The sequence below is a fragment of the Oncorhynchus mykiss genome, chromosome 15 (genome assembly GCF_057628025.1).
Source record: "Oncorhynchus mykiss isolate SJ-2025 chromosome 15, ASM5762802v1, whole genome shotgun sequence".
Classification (NCBI taxonomy): Eukaryota; Metazoa; Chordata; class Actinopteri; order Salmoniformes; family Salmonidae; genus Oncorhynchus; species Oncorhynchus mykiss.
Window position 1 is genome coordinate 36,522,176 of NC_143036.1, and position 19,003 is coordinate 36,541,178.

The window sequence follows — 19,003 nt, forward strand, 5'->3', positions numbered from 1 at the left end:
TGTGCCTTTATACCCCCCCCTACCTTCTCCAGCAACAAGAGGGCAGTGGTCTGATAGACGAGGAGTTCACGGTGGCACGTCTGTACATCAGTAAGATGAAGTCGGAGGTGAAGACCATGGTGAAACGCAGCAAGCAGCTGGAGAGCACTCAGGCCGAGAGCAACGAGAAGATGGACGAGAACGAGAAGGAGCTGGCCTCCTGTCAGCTACGCATCTCGCAGGTAAGCATTGTCACCTGGGATAGAGGGCTTGAGAGAAGGTGTCATGGGGGTGGCTGTCGTTCAAATCAAAATGTAGTCACTTCTCTTGGTCGATTTTTATTTCAATTCAGTGAATTAAAAGCAATGTGGAACATTGAGATCCGGATTACAGTTTACTACTTGATGGAATCGACTCCAACCCTGGTTCAATGCATTGCTCCATTTTAATTCCCCCTCAGCACGAGGCTAAGATCAAGTCCCTGACAGAGTACCTTCAGAACGTGGAGCAGAAGAAAAGACAGCTGGAGGAGAACGTAGACTCTTTAAATGAGGAACTAGTCAAGATCAGCGCTCAGGGTGACTACAAATTATTTTATTTATCCTATCCAAACAGGAAGATCCCATCCCTCTTTTGCTTTGAAGACCTTTCCCCAACAAGGCACATCACAAATTCCTTATTGAAATCTGTATTTTGATATGTTATTTCTACAAAACCATGGACACATTTGACACCTAGCTTTTCAACAGTCTTCCACCATCTACTGGTGAAAAGGTTGCTGACACCCATATCATGTTTCTCCCCATGCAGAGAAAGTTCAGGCTATGGAGAAGGAGAACGAGGTCCAAACTGCCACCGAAGTCAAGGTATGACCAACAGTGGATTTCTCCAGACAGGCTATTCTTTCAAATCTTGATAACCGATAATTTCGATTATATAAACTTTTTGTTGGTGATTATTTGTATATTTGTGTAGAATATTATCCATTATTGTATGTTTGATTCCTGTATGTGCCAAATACACTCAATATATATCTTTGTTAACGTTGACATCTATAAAGGTTTCTGCTTAAAATACCATATTTTGTGTTGGTACTCCTTTCTAATGTATTTGTTGGTAACTAGTTGTATGTGTTTGTTGCTAGGAGGCAGTTGAGCATCAGATCCAGTCTCACCGTGAGGCCCATCAGAAACAGATCAGCAGCCTGAGAGATGAGCTGGACAACAAGGAGAAACTCATCACTGAGCTCCAGGAGTATGGGAACACATAACACACACACACACAGCGCACGCATGCGCAGACACACACACAATTCCACGAGGCCCATCACACGCACGACATATGCAACAACTATTTGTTAGTTAGTTGCTGGCTTTGTCTCACTATCTCTATTTGTCTGTCTCTCTCTCCAGTCTGAACCAGAAGATCATGCTGGAACAGGAGCGTCTGCGGGTGGAGCACGAGAAACTCAAATCCACCGACCAGGACAAGAGCCGCAAGCTTCACGAGCTCACGTACGTAACCACCCATCCAGATGCCTTACCCAGTTGCCATCGTACATACAAAATCTATATTCACACACTATCATTTGTTCTTAAATGATTAGCCCGGATAAATTAGAATAAACTAATCACCAATGTCTGCAAGCATATGAAAAGCTGTGATGTGGCAATGCAGAATCACTGATCTGGTTGTGTGTGTGTGTTTTACAGGGTGATGCAGGACAGGAGAGAGCAGGCCAGACAAGATCTGAAGGGACTGGAGGAGACTGTGGCTAAGGAGCTCCAGACTCTCCACAACCTCAGAAAACTGTTTGTTCAGGACCTGGCTACCAGAGTCAAGAAGGTACAACACAGTGTTAGCTTTTTTACAAGCTTTTAACTTGAAGAGCGAGAGCTGCACCCCCCACCAGTGAACAACCACAGTATAGCCTCCACATGGTTAGAAGTATAATTTTGATATCATGGATGGTCAGTCCTTGTATCCATAGCGTGGTCTATGGATTCGAAAGTGGTTCCATTTCTCCAGCCCTATCCTTAGCTTTTTAACAAAACAGTGGCGGGGTATGCTTTTATTGTTTGAAATGCAGATTTCTCCTTTAAGTCATACCCCCGTCTCTTATCAGCTCTGTTCCATCACAAATATGATTTTTTTTCTTCTACGCTTGTTGTTTTCATACCACAATTCCGCATTGAAAGTGTATGGGTCCATGAAAAGCACAATTTGGTATGTTAATTACTGTTTCTCAATGGTTATTTAAAACTCAAACTTGGCTTTAATGGTGCCTTTCACTGAAAATTTGAGTGTTTGTGTGTGTCGTAAATGCAGAGCGAATGACAAGTGTAATAAAAGTAAATGTTCTGTAATAATGTATGTTTTCTGCAGAGCGCTGAGATGGACTCCGATGATACAGGGGGCAGTGCTGCTCAGAAACAGAAGATCTCCTTTCTGGAGAACAACCTGGAACAGCTTACGAAGGTCCACAAACAGGTAAACAAACACACCTTAATACATATGTTGTTAGTGCTCCCATGGCAGAGAAGTATCCTGCTGTGATTGAATGGTGTGGTTTACTAAAGTCAGTAAGCCAGTACAGACCACAGCCCTTTTAATGTAATAGAAGACACAGACATGCCAAATTATTCCCAAGATACATGTACTCTTCTGTCAATACAAATATTCTTCACAAATTGAAAAGATACAAGAGACCACTAATGTGACTGAAAGAATGAATTAGTTACGGCATCTGGCTCTCTCTCCTCTTGTTCTTCTTCCTCTAGCTGGTGCGTGATAATGCAGACCTGCGCTGTGAGCTTCCTAAACTGGAGAAGCGTCTGCGTGCTACGGCTGAACGGGTCAAGGCCTTGGAGTCGGCCCTGAAGGAGGCCAAAGAGAACGCCGCACGCGACCGCAAACGCTACCAGCAGGAGGTGGACCGCATCAAAGAGGCCGTCAGGGCCAAGAACATGGCCAGGAGGGGCCACTCTGCTCAGATCGGTGAGGAACATACACATATGCATGCATAAAATCACACACATGAATTCGCACACACACAACTATATATACAAAAGTATGTGGCCAACCATTCAAATTAGTGTATTTTGCTATTTACGGTGAAATACACTAATTTGAAGTGGTGTCCACATACTTTTGTGTATATATAGTGTGTGTGAATTCATGCGTGTGATTGTATCTCTATGCCTGCATATGTGTGCATAGTTACGAGATGACGTAAATGATTGTTTCCGTCACATTAGTGTTTCACCCTGTAAAACACACACAACAAGATCAGTGATTCCCCGTTGAGGGTGTATAAAATTGAGCACACAGCCATGCAATCTCCATGGCTAGAAGTGCTGTTATTGTGAAGTGGAAATGTCTTGGGGCAACAACGGCTCATCCATGAAGTGGTAGACCACACAAGCTCACAGAACGGGAACGCAGAGTGCTGGAGCACATAGCGCTTAGTAATCGTCTGTCCTCGGTTGCAACACTCGCTACCGAGATCCAAACTGCCTCTGGAAACAGCATCAGCACAATAACTGAAGAGTGGAGACTGTTATAGCGGCAAAGGGGTGACAAACTCCATATTAATGCCCATGATTTTGGAATGAGCTGTTTGTCGAGCTGGTGTCCACATACTTCTAGTCATGTAGTGTACATATTCACACACTGTTTTAAAGGTTAAATGCTAGCTTTTTATTCAGAGAAATCTGTCCTCTGTTTTGCCTGATATAATCTAGGACTGATGCTTTTATTGGTCTGTAATACTGGTACATGTAAATGTATAACATTTGTACATTTGGTAATTTAGCAGACGCTAAATAATGACGACATTAGTGTTCCTTTGATGGTATGTAACCAGTTCTGTGCCTCTGACCTCCCCAGCCAAACCCATTCGGCCTGGCCAGCCCCCTGTGGCGTCTCCCACCCACCCCAATGTCAACCGGACAGGGTTCTTCAACAGCCAGCCCACCGGCATCAGAGGAGGAGGGGCCAAGCAATGAGTGGATAAGAAGTAAGTCAAGGGCCTTTTCTCAATTGCATAGTCCTCTCGCCTCCATCTCAAAACCCATTGGAAGAGAAGGTCAAAGGCGAGGGACCACTGGCTTTCTCATCCAATAGTTTTTGAAAAGGAGGCAAGGAGAGAGGACGCGAAGAGTTTTCAATTGAGATTCTTCCAAGGCCTCTGTGTACTGAGCCAACCTAATGCATTTCAGGGAGTTCTGTTCGGACTGGAGAAAACATTTTGAAACCGGAAGGCACTGCCTGAATGTGTCCAATAAGGACACAGATATCAATTTTCTGTTGCAAAACGTTTTTACTTCGGTGTGCCCTACTGAACATGACCCTGTTTTATAGCCAAGCCAGAGATGGCAGCAGAGCTCACATTTAGTAATTATTTTTCTCCACTTATTTTGTCTTCTGTCTCTTTCCGTCAGCTTCTGAAGAAGATAAACATAATCACAGTCAGATGAAGATACAAAGATCACCCACAGGAGCTGGCATTCCACTTGACAGAACTGTCACATGGGACAATTCTTCCAGTATCAATGTTTATTTATATATGTATAAGATATATATATATATATATATATGTAAGAAATAGACACAGGCTGTACAGTTCTTTTTCATTATTATTTTTGTTTTCATGTATGAATGAAATTGGTTTCCTTACAAAACAAAAGAGAACACGGACAGAGAACAAACAAAACAAAATAAATGGTGCAATCTTGGCGCCTGGCGAAATGAACATGTAAATTAATCATGCGTAGCTCTTCCATTTTATCTATCGCACAGCAGTTTGTCCATTAATGTCCTAAAAGATTTGAGTCTGCATTGTGCCAAGTTTAAATATGTCGTCGCAGGTTCTCTAAAAACAAATAACACACTAAAAGGTTGGAATCCGTTGAGAAGCATCCTAGCCTGATTTTTATGTACAGTTATATCATCAAAGTATCCCTCCTGTCTAGATCAAAAAACGTATTTTAAAGTTTAAAGGTGTAAAAACACACTACTGGCCTCTATTGTACAGTTAGAATGAGCACTGAACTGTTTTCTCTTCACTTGGACATTTGATTCTTTTTGGGCTAAAATGCTATAGTAGAGCACATCTTCAGGACCATGCACCAGTGATTGACAAAAAAAAGTGTCACCCTATTCTCTTTTTATAGTGAACTAGTTTAGAGTCTAGTCAAAGGTAGTGCACTAAATGGGGAATAGGGTGCCATGTGAGTCGTCCAGTTTTTAAAGAACTGTGAAGAATGGCAGACAAATGCAAAAAAAAGTCAATTTTGTAATGTATTAGAACATTAAGCTGCTTCAATATCATACCTATGTCCAAGATATCCAGTCAATGTTGATATAATGTATGATGAAATTATAATGGTCGAACTGCTAGGTTCCTTAGCTATGTATATCAATATTAGCATATGCAAGTGACTTGTATGCCATTTGGGAAAAACTGCGAAAATGCCACACCCATGTGTCCTATCAATGAAGAGAAAATAATATCAGTGGAAGGGTTGCTTCTTTGGACCACAAAAATATGGTTCTAAATGGTTGATTGATCAGGTCTGATCATGAGTTCCTTGATGCATTTTGCAAGTTGATGATTTTTTGGCACTGTGCCAGCTATCCCTCCACTGCATCTATTAAATGAAAATAATCTATCTGGAAGATGACGTTTACACAAATGTCCTGCAACGAAATTAAAGAAATGGGATAACTTGATTTTCCATTGGTCTTTGTGGAATTGTTTGAGAGACAAGGGGCCATGAAATATTTACCTCCACACTTGAGTTTGACCAATCATGAGTTTGTTTATTTTGATGTGTGCAAATTTTGTTTCTGTGCCTACTGCCTATACATAGTTGATAGTTTGGGCATACATTGGATAGATTTTCTGTTTTTCCTTTTATTTTTCAATTTTTTTCTTTGTCTGTGTGCCCAAATCTGTCAACATGAGTCACCGACTATTCAACAACCCAACTTTTTCATATTCTGACATAACACTGCACAGGCTAACGAGGCCGGGCTTGCTTGGGGTGGTGAATTCAGATATGCGGCTACACTCCAATGTCCAAAATACACTGCATTGCTTCATTCTAAGTAACCTTGTCTCCTCCTAATTTCACATTGGGAGGAAGTGTCTAGTGAATGAGATTACATTCTAAGTGGTATGCTAATGCAGATATAGGAACGGAGCCTGTGTCTTATCCAAGTAGTCAGTCTTCATAACACCATCCTTCCTGTACTACAGTAGATGGATGCCACCTATGAGTTATTTACTGCTGTGCTGGCTGTAGGTAAGGTATGAGGTTTGGACTATTTGTTTTTTACTTCCTAAATTATGTTTTTTGTTTTGTTTACCATTGTTATTGAAAGTCTCCTGACTTTTGGTTTGTCATTTATCATTATCAGGATGTAATCTTTGAAGTTGAGATTTAACCTAAAGCACTTTTTAAATGTATCCTGGATTATAACTGTAACCTTCCCTTAAGGAGCTATTAAATGCCATTTCTGTTCCTTTTCTGCAACAAAAATAATAAAACAAGTGAAGCATCGCTGGAGTTCTGTCTTTGGGTTGTAAATCAAATGGTTGTCTGAACTCATGGGGTCGGTCTTGTTAGAATGGTTGGCGTTGTCTTTATGATAAATGGTGTGTATTTTTTATATATATATATATATATATATATATATATATATATATATATATATATATATATATATATTATATATATATAATTATATATTTATATTTATATATATATTATATATATATATATAATTATATATTATATATATAATATATATTATATATATTTATATATATATAATATATAAATATAATATATATATATATATATAAATATAATATATATATATATATTTATATATATATAATATATAAATATAAATATATATTTATATATATATAATATATAAATATAATATATATATATATGTAACCCTAGGGAAATTGATGCATTGCAGTCTACCATAGCATTATCAAATGCTTTCTGTAGCCTTGGTTCCCAAGTTTTTACCCTGGAGATGAAACCAATAGTCTCAGAGAGAAGTGCACTGCTTACTCATTTATGGTCAACGTTTGTTCCATCAGGAAAGGGAAGGTAACGCTCTCCAAGGTGCAATAATTGAACTGAAGTGAACAAGAAATTCCGCAAATCTTACAGGCTGACTACACCGCTCGCATTGCAAAATACATTTTGATATCTATATAAAATTATTGCGCCAACGTGCATCTGCGTTGTCAAGGGCTAAAATAGAAGTCAGTTCTATTTCTGTTACAGGCTGACTACACCACTCCATTGTGTGCGCAAGCGTTGCAAAATACATTTAGAAATCTGTTATTCAATTATTGCACCCACACTGCTTGCTTGCACCAACGAGTGAATGGGTTGGGGCAAGTCAGTAGAAGGGCTAGAATAGAAGTCAGTTCTATTTGTGAAGCAGATCCCGCTGCAAGTCCTGCCTCTCCCATCTCCTCATTGGTTTATAGAAGCAGGTACCCACGTGGCATCTCATTGGTTATACCCACGTGGGTAACTGAGACGATCAAGGTCAGTGGCGGTAATGCACCTAATATATGAAAGTTGCCAATCGCAATATAAAGTTAAGAGAAGAAAAAGCCTGGAAATAGGAGAGATGACTAGAAACAATTCGGTTGACTGTTTTATGTTTGGATTAATTGGCGGAGTGTAGGACCTTGTGCATTTCAGGTAAAATAACAAATCAATGTTCATATCTCAGGACAAATTAGCTAGCTAAAAAGGACAGATTAGCTAGCAAGTGCAAGCTAGCTAACTTAATTGCCATACATGTTTAATGCTTTTCGACCTGTCCAAAAATGAATGTAATTGGTTCAGAGTTTGTTTTGATATTTTAACCTTAGTGTTGTGATCGCGTTTGGTGTGGGGGGACAAAATACATTTATGCATGATGGCGCACCCGGTTTGGGTTCCGTTAGAGAACAGTGTCAAGTTGATTCACCTGCTTACTGTTAAAAATGAGCGTTCCCCTTTGTGGTTGGAGTTTTAACTCGCATATGGGGATCCATATCTCATATGAGTCACTACACCTATTGATAAAACAGTATATGTGAGAAAAAAAAATATTGCCCATTACTACCAGTAGGTTACTTTCATGCAATGGGCTGTTGGATGCACTGGCCCATTCATACCAGCAGAGCACGCTTTGGTACTGTCACATTTTATTTTATTTAACGAGGCAAGTCAGTAGTTTACAATGACGGCCTAACCCGGTCAAATCCTCCCCTAACCCGGACGACGCTGGACCAATTGTGCGCCGCTCTTTGGAACTTCCGATCACGGCCGGTTGTGATATAGCTCGGCATCGAACCAGGGTTTGTAGCGACAGCCTCTAGCACTGAGATTCAGTGCTTTTAGACCTCTGCGCCACTCGGGAGCCCTAAATACTAGAATAACGGCATCTGACGAGTGAAATTCAAATTATTGTACATTTTGGTCTTGTGTTTTCAGTATTTGTTTTACTCGGTCAGCTGTACCAGGACTAAGAAAGAAAGGCATTCTAATATCGCAAATCCTAAATCCCCCATAATCTATTATTCAATAATTAGATATTTGTGGGGGCATTCTTGAAATGTCTGTCACAGATTTAGACAGTAACAGATGGTGGGTGACTCAAGAAACTGAGATCGTAAATTATTCATTAATATGAGCTCTTTATGGAGCTCAGTCTTGAAGATCACCAGACAATTATATTTGCCATTACAATTTAAATATATCATAGATATCAACCCCAGCACTTTAAACGGGATATAGTAGCCTATAGGCTAAACCAAGAAACCACATTGGTTACAAATGAAACTGTAATTTGGAACAAATAACATTTGCACAATTAAGAGCAATGATTGAATTTCTTAAAAACAAATCCAGTGGCTGCCAAATTGAAACTGGTGCAGCAGCACTGCAACTGAGAACGGTGAGACTATGGACCACGAGAGGGCAAACTAGGGGTATCATCCATCATACTTGGCAGACAGACAGACAGGCGGATGGGAGAAGAATAGACCAACGCAGTGCTCACAAGCGATAGCACCACAACTGGGTGGAAACGAGGCAGGGGATGGATGGTATGGTTGAATATCGAATGCCAGCCTACTATATATTTAGCAGTTTAGAACACTGAAATATCTGGAGGAAAAGTTCCGCCGAAAACAACCGCCGTTGACTAGCTTATCCTTTGGAGATAAAGAAGAAACCATTCACAAGGTGTGTAGGCTACATATAATTTGTCTGGCTATCCGTTATTTTTAAACGCAAAACCGCAGATACTAGCTATTGGCTACTTCCAAAGTTACTTTGTTGCAGTACGTTGTTGCGAAACAACTGGCAGTATACTTTTTTAGTTTCTTCGACCTCGAATTTCAAAACGGAGGAGATTGCATTTAAACCTATGCTGCTGTTATGGTGTAATTTAACTATTTCTATAAACGTGCGGAATTATATTTGATATTTGGACTACAACGAACTCGTGGCATAGTGCTAATATTGTTTTGGTTGTCCATCCTTTGGTTTTCACGTGATAAGCCTATTGGCTTCATTTCTGTGCTTCACGATGCTTTCTTAGCATAGATCATTGTTATGAAAATTATTCCTAACAGGTAGCCTATAAATACTGTGATATTACATCTTCGTGGTTCGGGAATTTTTTAATTTCACCTTTATTTAACCAGGTAGGCAAGTTAGAACAAGTTCTCATTTACAATTGCAACCCGGCCAAGATAAAGCAAAGCAGTGCGACACATACAACAACACAGAGTTACACATGGAGTAAAACAAACATACAGTCAATAATACAGTAGAAAAATAAGTCTATACAATGTGAGCAAATGCGCCTTTCTTGTCTCGTTGGTATCTTTTGATGAAACTGAATATGGATTCTACTCCATTGTTGTATTTCAAGAGTCTTGGAACTCCTTTGACCGAGGGACCCCCCCACAGATTTCCCCTATAAGGCAACAAAACCCTAGGCAACCATGGTTTGGATAATTAACTTAACAGGTTAGAATAATTACGTTAAGGTTAGGAAAATAGTTAGGTTAGCTACTCGTTAACAGTCGTGGCGACATCTGTTTCGAATAGAACCACACTGGGGCAAAGGCATGTAGAATCTCACGGTATTTTAATGCTTGTGTGGCCAACAAAGCACAGATGATATAATAGTAATCCATCCTTCATCCCCGGACCGTATGACAGGTCACCCAGTATGTGTAATTAGTTATTCTTTATAATAATAATAATAATAATAATAATAAGAAGAAGAATAAATATTGTTCTACATAGCAATCCATTTAGTGTGTGTTTAGCTGTGGATGAAGAGTGCATCACAATAAACAGATACTTTAGATCTTGTTGGTGCATAGCATACGGGTGAACTGAACATCAAGGTAAGCATGAAGAATTCCCTATTGTAGGCTGTATGAGAGAGGGCAATCAAAATAAATCACCAAATCAAATGTTATTCATTACATGCTTCATAAACAACAGGTGTGGACTAACAGTAAATGCTTACTTCTGGGCCCTTCCCAACAGTGCAGAGAGAAAGAAAATGGATAAATAATAGAAAAGTAAAACATGTAACGATGGATAACTTGGTTATATACAAGGGGTACTAGTACAGAGTCGATGTGCAGGGGTATGAGGTCATTGAGGTAGAGGTGTACAAATACTGTAACTAGGAATAAAGTGACAGATAGCAAACAGTAGCAGCAGTGTATGTGATGTGTCAATTCATATAGTCCAGGTAGCTCTTTGGTTAACTATTTAGCAGTCATGGCTTGGGGGTAGAAGCTGTTCAGGGTCCTGTTGGTACCAGACTTGATACATCGGCATCGCTTGCCACGTGGTAGCAGAGAGAACAGTCTGTGACTTGGTTGGCTGAAGTCTTTGACCATTTTTAAGGCCTTCATCTCACACCACCTGGTATATAGGTCATGGATGACAGGGATACCAAGCGGTGATGCTGCCAGTCAAGATGCTCTCATAAATCATAGCCATCACTCACAATTCTGTGGTATAGCCTAGTCTCTGTCACTCACACTCACTCTCAGATTTACTGTAACTACCATATATCTATTATTGATGGGAGTCTGTTGTTCACTCTTCAGCAGTGGCTAAATCTGTGTGTTCATGAATCTGTAGATGAGAGGGACATCCTTCTTATAGATACAGGCATACAGTCATGCCTCGGAAAAGCACCTGCTTTCTCCTGCCTGTGTTTCAGGATGTCAGATTGCAGTGGAGGCAGTCTGACAGGCTGTGTGTGTGGGTGGGGGTCAGGCTGTCCTCACCTGTGTTCCTGTGAGGTTGGATAATCGTGTTAACACTGTGGATTTCCTATCCAGTCATATACTGTTTCTGATCCTGTGGACTTAGTTGTTTTTGAAAATGAATTGTTTTTGGAAGATCCTCATTTACTGACATGTCTGGAAATAGCTTGTGACATCATGCTAGGGAAATGGGGATACCTAGTCAGTTGTACAACTGAATGCATTCAACTGAAACATGCCTTCCACATTTAACACAAACCCCTCTGAATCAGAGAGGTGCAGAGGATGCCTTAATCAATATTTTGGCGCCTGGGGAAAAGTGGGGTAACTGCCTTGCTCAGGGGCACAACGACAGATTTTTACCTTGGGGATTTGATCCTTAGGGATTTGATCCATCAACCTTTTGGTTACTGGTCCAACACTCCTACCCACCTGGCTACCTGCCAACCCTAGTATTGTCTGTTGAAAGAAACTTGTAATAAAGCAGAATTTAAAGGCAAGTGTTGGTGTGGTGAGTAGTAGTGTCTGTTTGTGTGTAATTGCCATTCAGACAGAGGGCTGTAAAGTACTGTCTTTTTGCAAGTTTCAGGTTTGTCTGAATGGGATGAAGGTAGAAATGAATGCCTTGGTCTGTGTTGAAAGAAGGTACCATCACGCTCAACCTTAAACAAAAATAACCTTTGGTGCTAGGCAAATATAACCAACAAATAATGCAGTCAAATGCTTAAAAACCTAACTGAAACCTTTCCCTATTCCCTCTCTTCCTGAAGTGTAGGGGAGCCCAGTGAGAGATGTCGATCCCCCCCCAACCTTCTGATTCTGAACACCACCTAAAGGTCAGAGGTTGAAGGGTCACCGGTCAGGGGTGGTCAACACCATCATGGCTGACAGTGAGGGGCTTGGCGGCGGTGGGGTTGATCTGCCCATCCTCGCACCGGGCCAGGTGTACGTGGAGGTGGAGTATGACTATGAGTACAAGGCCAAAGATAAGATGATCTCCATCAGGCAGGGGGAGTGCTACATGCTGGTCAGGAAGACCAACGAGGACTGGTGGCAGGTACGGAAGGAAGAGGGGATGAAAGCCTTCTATGTCCCAGCGCAGTACGTCAGGGAGGTGCGCCGGGCGCTCATGCCCCCACCAAAGACCCTCGTGTCGGAAGGGATGGGTGGGACGATCCGGGTAAAGCCTACAGTTCTGGATATCTGTAGCGCGTCCAACGAGAACCTCAACAACAGGCCACCTCAGGAGATGTCTAGTTTTGGGAGTCCGTCGCCCACCTCCACGCCCTCGCCCTCTTGGGGGCACGTCACACCACCTTCTCTGCCCAAGGATGCCAACCAGAACCCGGAAAGCCCACGGCACAGCAAGCCCCCTGGCGTAGCCGATCTGGTGCTCCTACACAACAACAAGAACCATCACCACAGCAACAGCTCCAAGTTACCGCATATGCGGGCGGACTCTCCGCCTCCCAGGGCCCCCAACAACCACCATATAAACCACAGCAAGGCCCATGACACGGACCGGACTCTCTCCTCTCCTGGGGACTCCCCGGGGGAGGGGTCAGAGAAGCTCCAGAACGACTCGGAGTCTGGAGATGACCTGAGCAGCAGCTCTACTGAACACATGCAGGTAAGAGACAGTATGATGCTGCTGTTCTTAAATGGGAAGTGATTATTACAACCCTTTCTCTATCATCATCCTTTAAAAAACAAACCATTTCCCTGGCTAGCAGGAAGACACTAGCGTGTGAGTGTCCTTCCCATCTCTCTCTCCCTCCTGTCGGAGTAGATGTTGAGTGATGGAACATCTATCTCTCTTCCACGGTCTCCTGCAGAGCTGCCTTCATTCATCACCCCCCGTTCATCACCCCCCATTCATCAGCCCCCTTCATCAGCCCCCTTTATTCCACCCCATTGCGTTGAATACGTTTTGCCAGATTTGACAAGAGCAGCAACAGTTGGCCTCCCGGGTGGCGCAGTGGTTAAGGGCGCTGTACTGCAGCGCCAGCTGTGCCATCAGAGTCCCTGGGTTCGCGCCCAGGCTCTGTCGTAACCGGCCGCGACCGGGAGGGCCGTGGGGCGACGCACAATTGGCCTAGCGTCGTCCGGGTTAGGGAGGGATTGGTCGGTAGGGATCTCCTTGTCTCATCGCGCACCAGCGACTCCTGTATCGGAGGACGCATGACATTCAGCCTTCATCTCTCCCGAGCCCGTACGGGAGTTGTAGCAATGAGACAAGATAGTAGCTACTACAACAATTGGATACCACGAAATTGGGGAGAAAAAAGGGGTGAAAAAAAAAAAGAGCAGCAACAGTTGCTGCAGGTGCTTATTATAAAAAAAAAAAAACACCATTACCCTTGGATCTAGGGAATCGGTTTCTGTTCTGTTCAGCAAGCGTTGGTACAGATTTGTTTTTTCCTCTGTATATGTTGAGGGTGTTCATAGCTGGTAAAATGTAGGGTCTTCTAATTGAGTGTGATTTGTAGGACAGGGAGATATACTGGAGAGACATGTTGGTCCATCAGGCAGGTTTTGGATGTGGTTGCTGATAAGGTCAGTTTCGAGGGGCCAACTTCAACTGTGAAATAGAGTACGGATGACTTTGGAGCCTGAACCTTACTTTGAACTAACAGGTCGCTGTCAATGGCTCTTTGAGCCTCCAAGTCTAGAGCAGAGGACTACGTGAGTCAAGTGTCATCCTCAGCAACAGCATGTATGTTACTCAGTGGTGAAAAAAGTAAAAGATAGAAAATGACTCAAGTAAAAGTCACCCAGTAAAATACTACTTCAGTATGTCTAAAAGTATTTGGTTTTAAATATACTTAAGTATCAAAAGTGAATATAATTGCTAAAATATACTTAAGTATCAAAAGTACAAGTATAAATAATTTTAAATTCCTTATATTAAGCAAACCATATGGTAGAATGTTCTTTTTTTCCTTCCAGATAGCCAGAGGCACACCCCAGCAGACATAATTAACAAACCAAGCATGTACACTACATTACCAAATGTATCTGGACACCTGCTCATCTAACATCTCATTCCAAAATCATGTGCATTAATATGGAGTTGGTCCCCCTTTTGCTTTTATAACAGCCTCCACTCTTCTGGGAAGGCTTTCCACTAGATGTTGGAACATTACTACAGGGACTTGCTTCCATTCAGCCACCAGAGCATTAGTGAGGTTGGTTCACTGATGTTGGGCAATTAGGCCTGGCTCGCAGTTGACATTCCAATTCATCCCAAAAGTGTTTTGATGGAGTTGAGGTCAGGGCTTTGTGAAGGCCAGTCAAGTTCTTCCACACCTATCTCGACAAACCAAACTCAGTTTCGTCCGTCGGACTGCCAGATGGTGAAGCGTGAATCATCACTCCAGAGAATGTGTTGCCACTGCTCCAGAGTCCAACACCACTCCAGCTGATGGTTGGGATTGCACATGGTGATCTTAGGCTTGTGCGCAGCTGCTCAGCTATGGAAACTAATTTCATGAAGCTCCCAACAAACAGTTATTGTGCTGACATTGCTTCCAGAGGTAGTGAGTGTTGCAACCGAGGACAGACAACTTTTAATGCGCTATGCGCAACACTCGGCGGTCCCGTTTTGTGAGCTTGTGTGGCCTACCACTTTGCAGCTGAGTTGTTGTTGCTCCTAGACGTTACCACTTCACGATAACAGCACTTACAGTTGACCAGAGCAGAAATTTGATAACCCGTTGTTGGAAAGGTGGCATCCTATGACGATGCCATGTTGAAAGTCACTGAGCTCTTCAGTAAGGCCATTCTACTGCCAATGTTTGTTTATGGAGATTGCATGGCTGTGTGCTCGATTTTTATACACTTGTCAGAGGCTGAAATAGCTGAATCCACTAATTTGACGGGGTGTCCACATACTTTTGTGTATTTATAGTGTATGTTTAGTGAGTCGGCCAGATCAGAGGCAGTAGGGATGACCTTGGATATTCTCTTTGTGTGTGAATTTTCCTGTCAAGCTAAGCATTCAAAATGTAACCAGTACTTTTGGGTGTCAGGGATGTAGTAAAGTGAAAGTTGTCAAAAATATAAAAGTAAAGTGCAGATACCCAAAATAACTACTTAAATAGTACTTTAAAGTATTTTTACTTACATATTTTACACCGCGTTGTAAAGACCTCACAGCACTGAAACCCTAATTTCCTTCCCCTCATAAGATTGAATCATGTAGCACTCCTCCTCCCACCCTTATGACTCATCATCATCAGGAGTGGCCCATCCTCCCATCTGAGGTGAAAATTAATGGACCTGTGAATAAAATGACAAGACGAGTCGCTCCTGTGAAGGAGGTGGTGTTCTACGCTCTACAGAAAGGAATGGCGATGCTCTGCCTTCTTAACAACACTATCAACAAGGCAGGTCCTACAGACCCTAGTTTTGTCGCACCTTGATTACTGTTCAGTCGTGTGCCACAATAAAGGACTTAGGAAAATTGCAATTGGCTCAGAACAGGGCAGCACGGCTGGCCCTTGGATGTACACAGAGAGCTAGTATTAATAATATACATGTCAATCTCTCCTGGTTGAAAGTGGAGGAGAGATTGACTTCATCAATACTTGTATTTTTGAGAGGTATTGACACGTCGAATGCACCGAGCTATCTGTCTAAACTACTGGCACACAGCTACGATGTTTCAACGCCGATACCGATTATTGGAGGACCAAAAAAAGCCGATGCCGATTAATCGGCCGATATTTATTTATTTATTTATTTATTTATTTATTTATTTATTTATTTATTTATTTATTTATTATATATAATACCTTAATACCTTTTTTATTTATTTATTTGTAATAATGACAATTACAACAATACTGAATTAACACTTATTTTAACTTAATATAATACATCAATAAAATCTATTTAGCCTCAAATAAATAATGAAACATGTTCAATTTGGTTTAAATAATGCAAAAACAAAGTGTTGGAGAAGAAAGTAAAAGTGCAATATGTGTCATGTAAGAAAGCTAACGTTTCAGTTCCTTGCTCAGAACATGAGAACATATGAAAGCTGGTGGTTCCTTTTAACATGAGTCTTCAATGTTCCCAGGTAAGAAGTTTTAGGTTGTAGTTATTATAGGACTATTTCTCTCTATACAATTTGTATTTCATATACCTTTGACTATTGGATGTTCTTATAGGCACTTTAGTATTGCCAGTGTAACAGTATAGCTTCCATCCGTCTCCTCGCCACTACCTGGGCTCGAACCATGAACACATCGACAACAGCCACCCTCGAAGCAGCGTTACCCATGCAGAGCAAGGGGAACAACTACTCCAAGTCTCAGAGCGAGTGACGTTTGAAACGCTATTAGCGCACACCCTGCTAACTAGCTAGCCATTTCACATCGGTTACACCAGCCTAATATTGGGAGTTGATAGTCATAAACAGCGCAAAGTTTGAATGAATGCTTACGAGCCTGCTGCTGCCTACCACCGCTCAGTCAGACTGCTCTAATATCAATATCAAATATCAAATCATAGACTTAATTACAACATAATAACACGCAGAAATATGAGCCTTAGGTTATTAATATGGTCGAATCTGGAAACGATCATTTCGAAAATAAAACGTTTAATCTTTCAGTGAATTACGTTACCGTTCCGTATTTTATCTAACGGGTGGCATCCATAAGTCTAAATATTCCTATTACATTGCACAACCTACAATGTTAAGTCATAATTACGTAAAATTATGGCAAATTAGGTGGCCCAAACTGTTGCATATACACTGACTAGAAGCGCGGTGGCTAGGAAAAACTCCCCAGAAAGGCCAAATCCTAGGAAGAAACCTAGAGAGGAACCAGGCTATGAGGGGTGGCCAGTCCTCTTCTGGCTGTGCCGGGTGGAGATTATAACAGAACATGGCCAAGATGTTCAAATGTTCATAAATGACCAGCATGGTCAGTTAATAGGTCTGGGACAGGTAGCACGTCCGGTGAACAGGTCAGGATTCCATAGCCATAGGCAGAACAGTTGAAACTGGAGCAGCAGCACGGCCAGGTGGACTGGGGACAGCAAGGAGTCATCATGTCAGGTAGTCCTGAGGCATGGTCCTAGGGCTCAGGTCCTCTGAGAGAGAGAAAGAGAGAGTTAGAGAGAGCATGCTTCAATTCACACAGGACACTGGATAAGACAGGAGAAGTACTCCAGATATAACAAACTGACCCTAGCCCCCGACACAAACTACTGCAGCATAAATACTGGAGGGGTCAGGAGACACTGGCCCCATCAACCATGTGTAGTTATAACTAGTGATTATGATTGATTGATTTTTATAAGATAAGTTTAATGCTAGCTAGCAACTTACCTTGGCTTCTTACTGCATTCGCGTAACAGGCAGGCTCCTCGTGAGGCAGGTGGTTAGAGTGTTGGACTAGTTAACCGTAAGGTTGCAAGATTGAATCCCTGAGCTGGCAAGGTAAAAATCTGTCGCTCTGCCCCTGAACAAGGCAGTTAACCCACCATTCCTAGGCCGTCATTGAAAATAAGAATGTCTTCGTAACTGACTTACCTAGTTAAATAAAGGCCCCCAAAAATTCCCATTTCCGATTGTTCGTCCCTAATTAATCGTCCATTCCGATTAATCGGTCGACCTCTAGTCTCTTCACAGTCCCCAAGTCCAGAACAGTCTATGGGAGGTACATAATAGCACTACATAGAGCCATGACTACATGGAACTCTATTCCACATCAAGTAACTGATGCAAGCAGTACAATTTTTAGATGTAAAAAAAAATATAAAAATACACCCTATGGGACAGTGGGGACTGTGAAGCAACACAAACATTAGCACACACATACGCACTATACATACACATGGATTTAGTACTGTAGATATGTGGTATTGGTGGAGTAGGGCCTGAGGGCATACAGTGTGTTGTGAATGTATTGTAATGTTTCTAATTTAGCTTAATTCTCTGCTACTTTAGCAGCAGCTAATCGGGATCTATAATAAATGCAACTGGATATTGTTTTTTTTCCTCAATTCAGGCATAGAGTAGATTGTGAAGGCTCTTTGTGGAGCAGGAGGCAGCTGAGGGACTGGGCTTGAATAGAAACTAGGTCATATCAGCTGAGGATCAGTCTGCTCTGCTCTGTCGCCCCACTGGCCGCGGGACCTGTGTTTGTGTGAGGACGAGTGTGTGAATGGTGTGTGTGAGAGAGTCATGTGTTTGGGCTGGAAAATAGGGAGAATAGAACTTATGGTGGAACATGGTTGGTGACGTTGGACCATGGCGGGGCGGACCATGGTTAAAATTAGAATGTTATGATAATGCATCCTGTTGAACAAAAACATGCTAAATTATCTTCTGTGTGTCACTCACCAGAATTAACTTTATGCTTGTCAAATTGGCGACCATAATCGTACACATTCGCCCATGTCATTTTCATGTGCATCAAAGGGTTTTAGTTGAATGTTTCTGACAGACTGTAGCGCCAACGGAGCGTATGAATGGCCCACCGACGGTTGGCTCTTCCAGTGAACTACAGAGATTGTTCACTGTCTGGTCAGGTAAAACCTGCTCCTTTTCACTTTGTGGTCTGTAGTCTTTCCTATCTGGACAGTTGCTATGCATGTGATTGGCCCTGCAGTGCAGCCAACCAACCAACACTTCGATTTCCTGTGTCATTGCAGGGTTACAGAAAAAAATCT

At 41.9% G+C, this 19,003-nt stretch overlaps 2 protein-coding genes across 19 annotated transcripts in view; both read left to right on the forward strand.

Moving 5' to 3' along the window:
• LOC110490020 (kinesin-1 heavy chain) overlaps window positions 1–6,545 on the forward strand; it is a 48,314-nt gene extending 41,769 nt beyond the window's left edge. Inside the window, exons 16-25 of the mRNA XM_021563100.3 lie at window positions 33–221; window positions 440–557; window positions 790–845; window positions 1,124–1,233; window positions 1,392–1,493; window positions 1,692–1,824; window positions 2,365–2,469; window positions 2,760–2,976; window positions 3,868–3,997; window positions 4,422–6,545. Coding sequence (XP_021418775.1) covers window positions 33–221; window positions 440–557; window positions 790–845; window positions 1,124–1,233; window positions 1,392–1,493; window positions 1,692–1,824; window positions 2,365–2,469; window positions 2,760–2,976; window positions 3,868–3,986 — 1,149 coding nt within the window. The 3' untranslated portion in view covers window positions 3,987–3,997; window positions 4,422–6,545. The remainder of the gene's footprint in view (window positions 1–32; window positions 222–439; window positions 558–789; window positions 846–1,123; window positions 1,234–1,391; window positions 1,494–1,691; window positions 1,825–2,364; window positions 2,470–2,759; window positions 2,977–3,867; window positions 3,998–4,421) is intronic.
• Window positions 6,546–7,543: 998 nt separating this feature from the next.
• LOC110490021 (rho GTPase-activating protein 12) overlaps window positions 7,544–19,003 on the forward strand; it is a 92,058-nt gene continuing 80,598 nt past the window's right edge. For 9 of the 18 annotated variants that reach the window (XM_021563102.3, XM_021563105.3, XM_021563104.3 and 6 more), the window contains exons 1-2: window positions 8,310–9,254; window positions 12,085–12,944. In XM_021563102.3, coding sequence (XP_021418777.3) covers window positions 12,195–12,944 — 750 coding nt within the window. In that variant the 5' untranslated portion in view covers window positions 8,310–9,254; window positions 12,085–12,194. Of the gene's footprint in view, window positions 7,722–8,309; window positions 9,255–12,084; window positions 12,945–19,003 lie in introns of those variants that run through there. The other 9 variants (XM_021563101.3, XM_090199938.1, XM_090199937.1 and 6 more) reach the window with 3 other exon arrangements.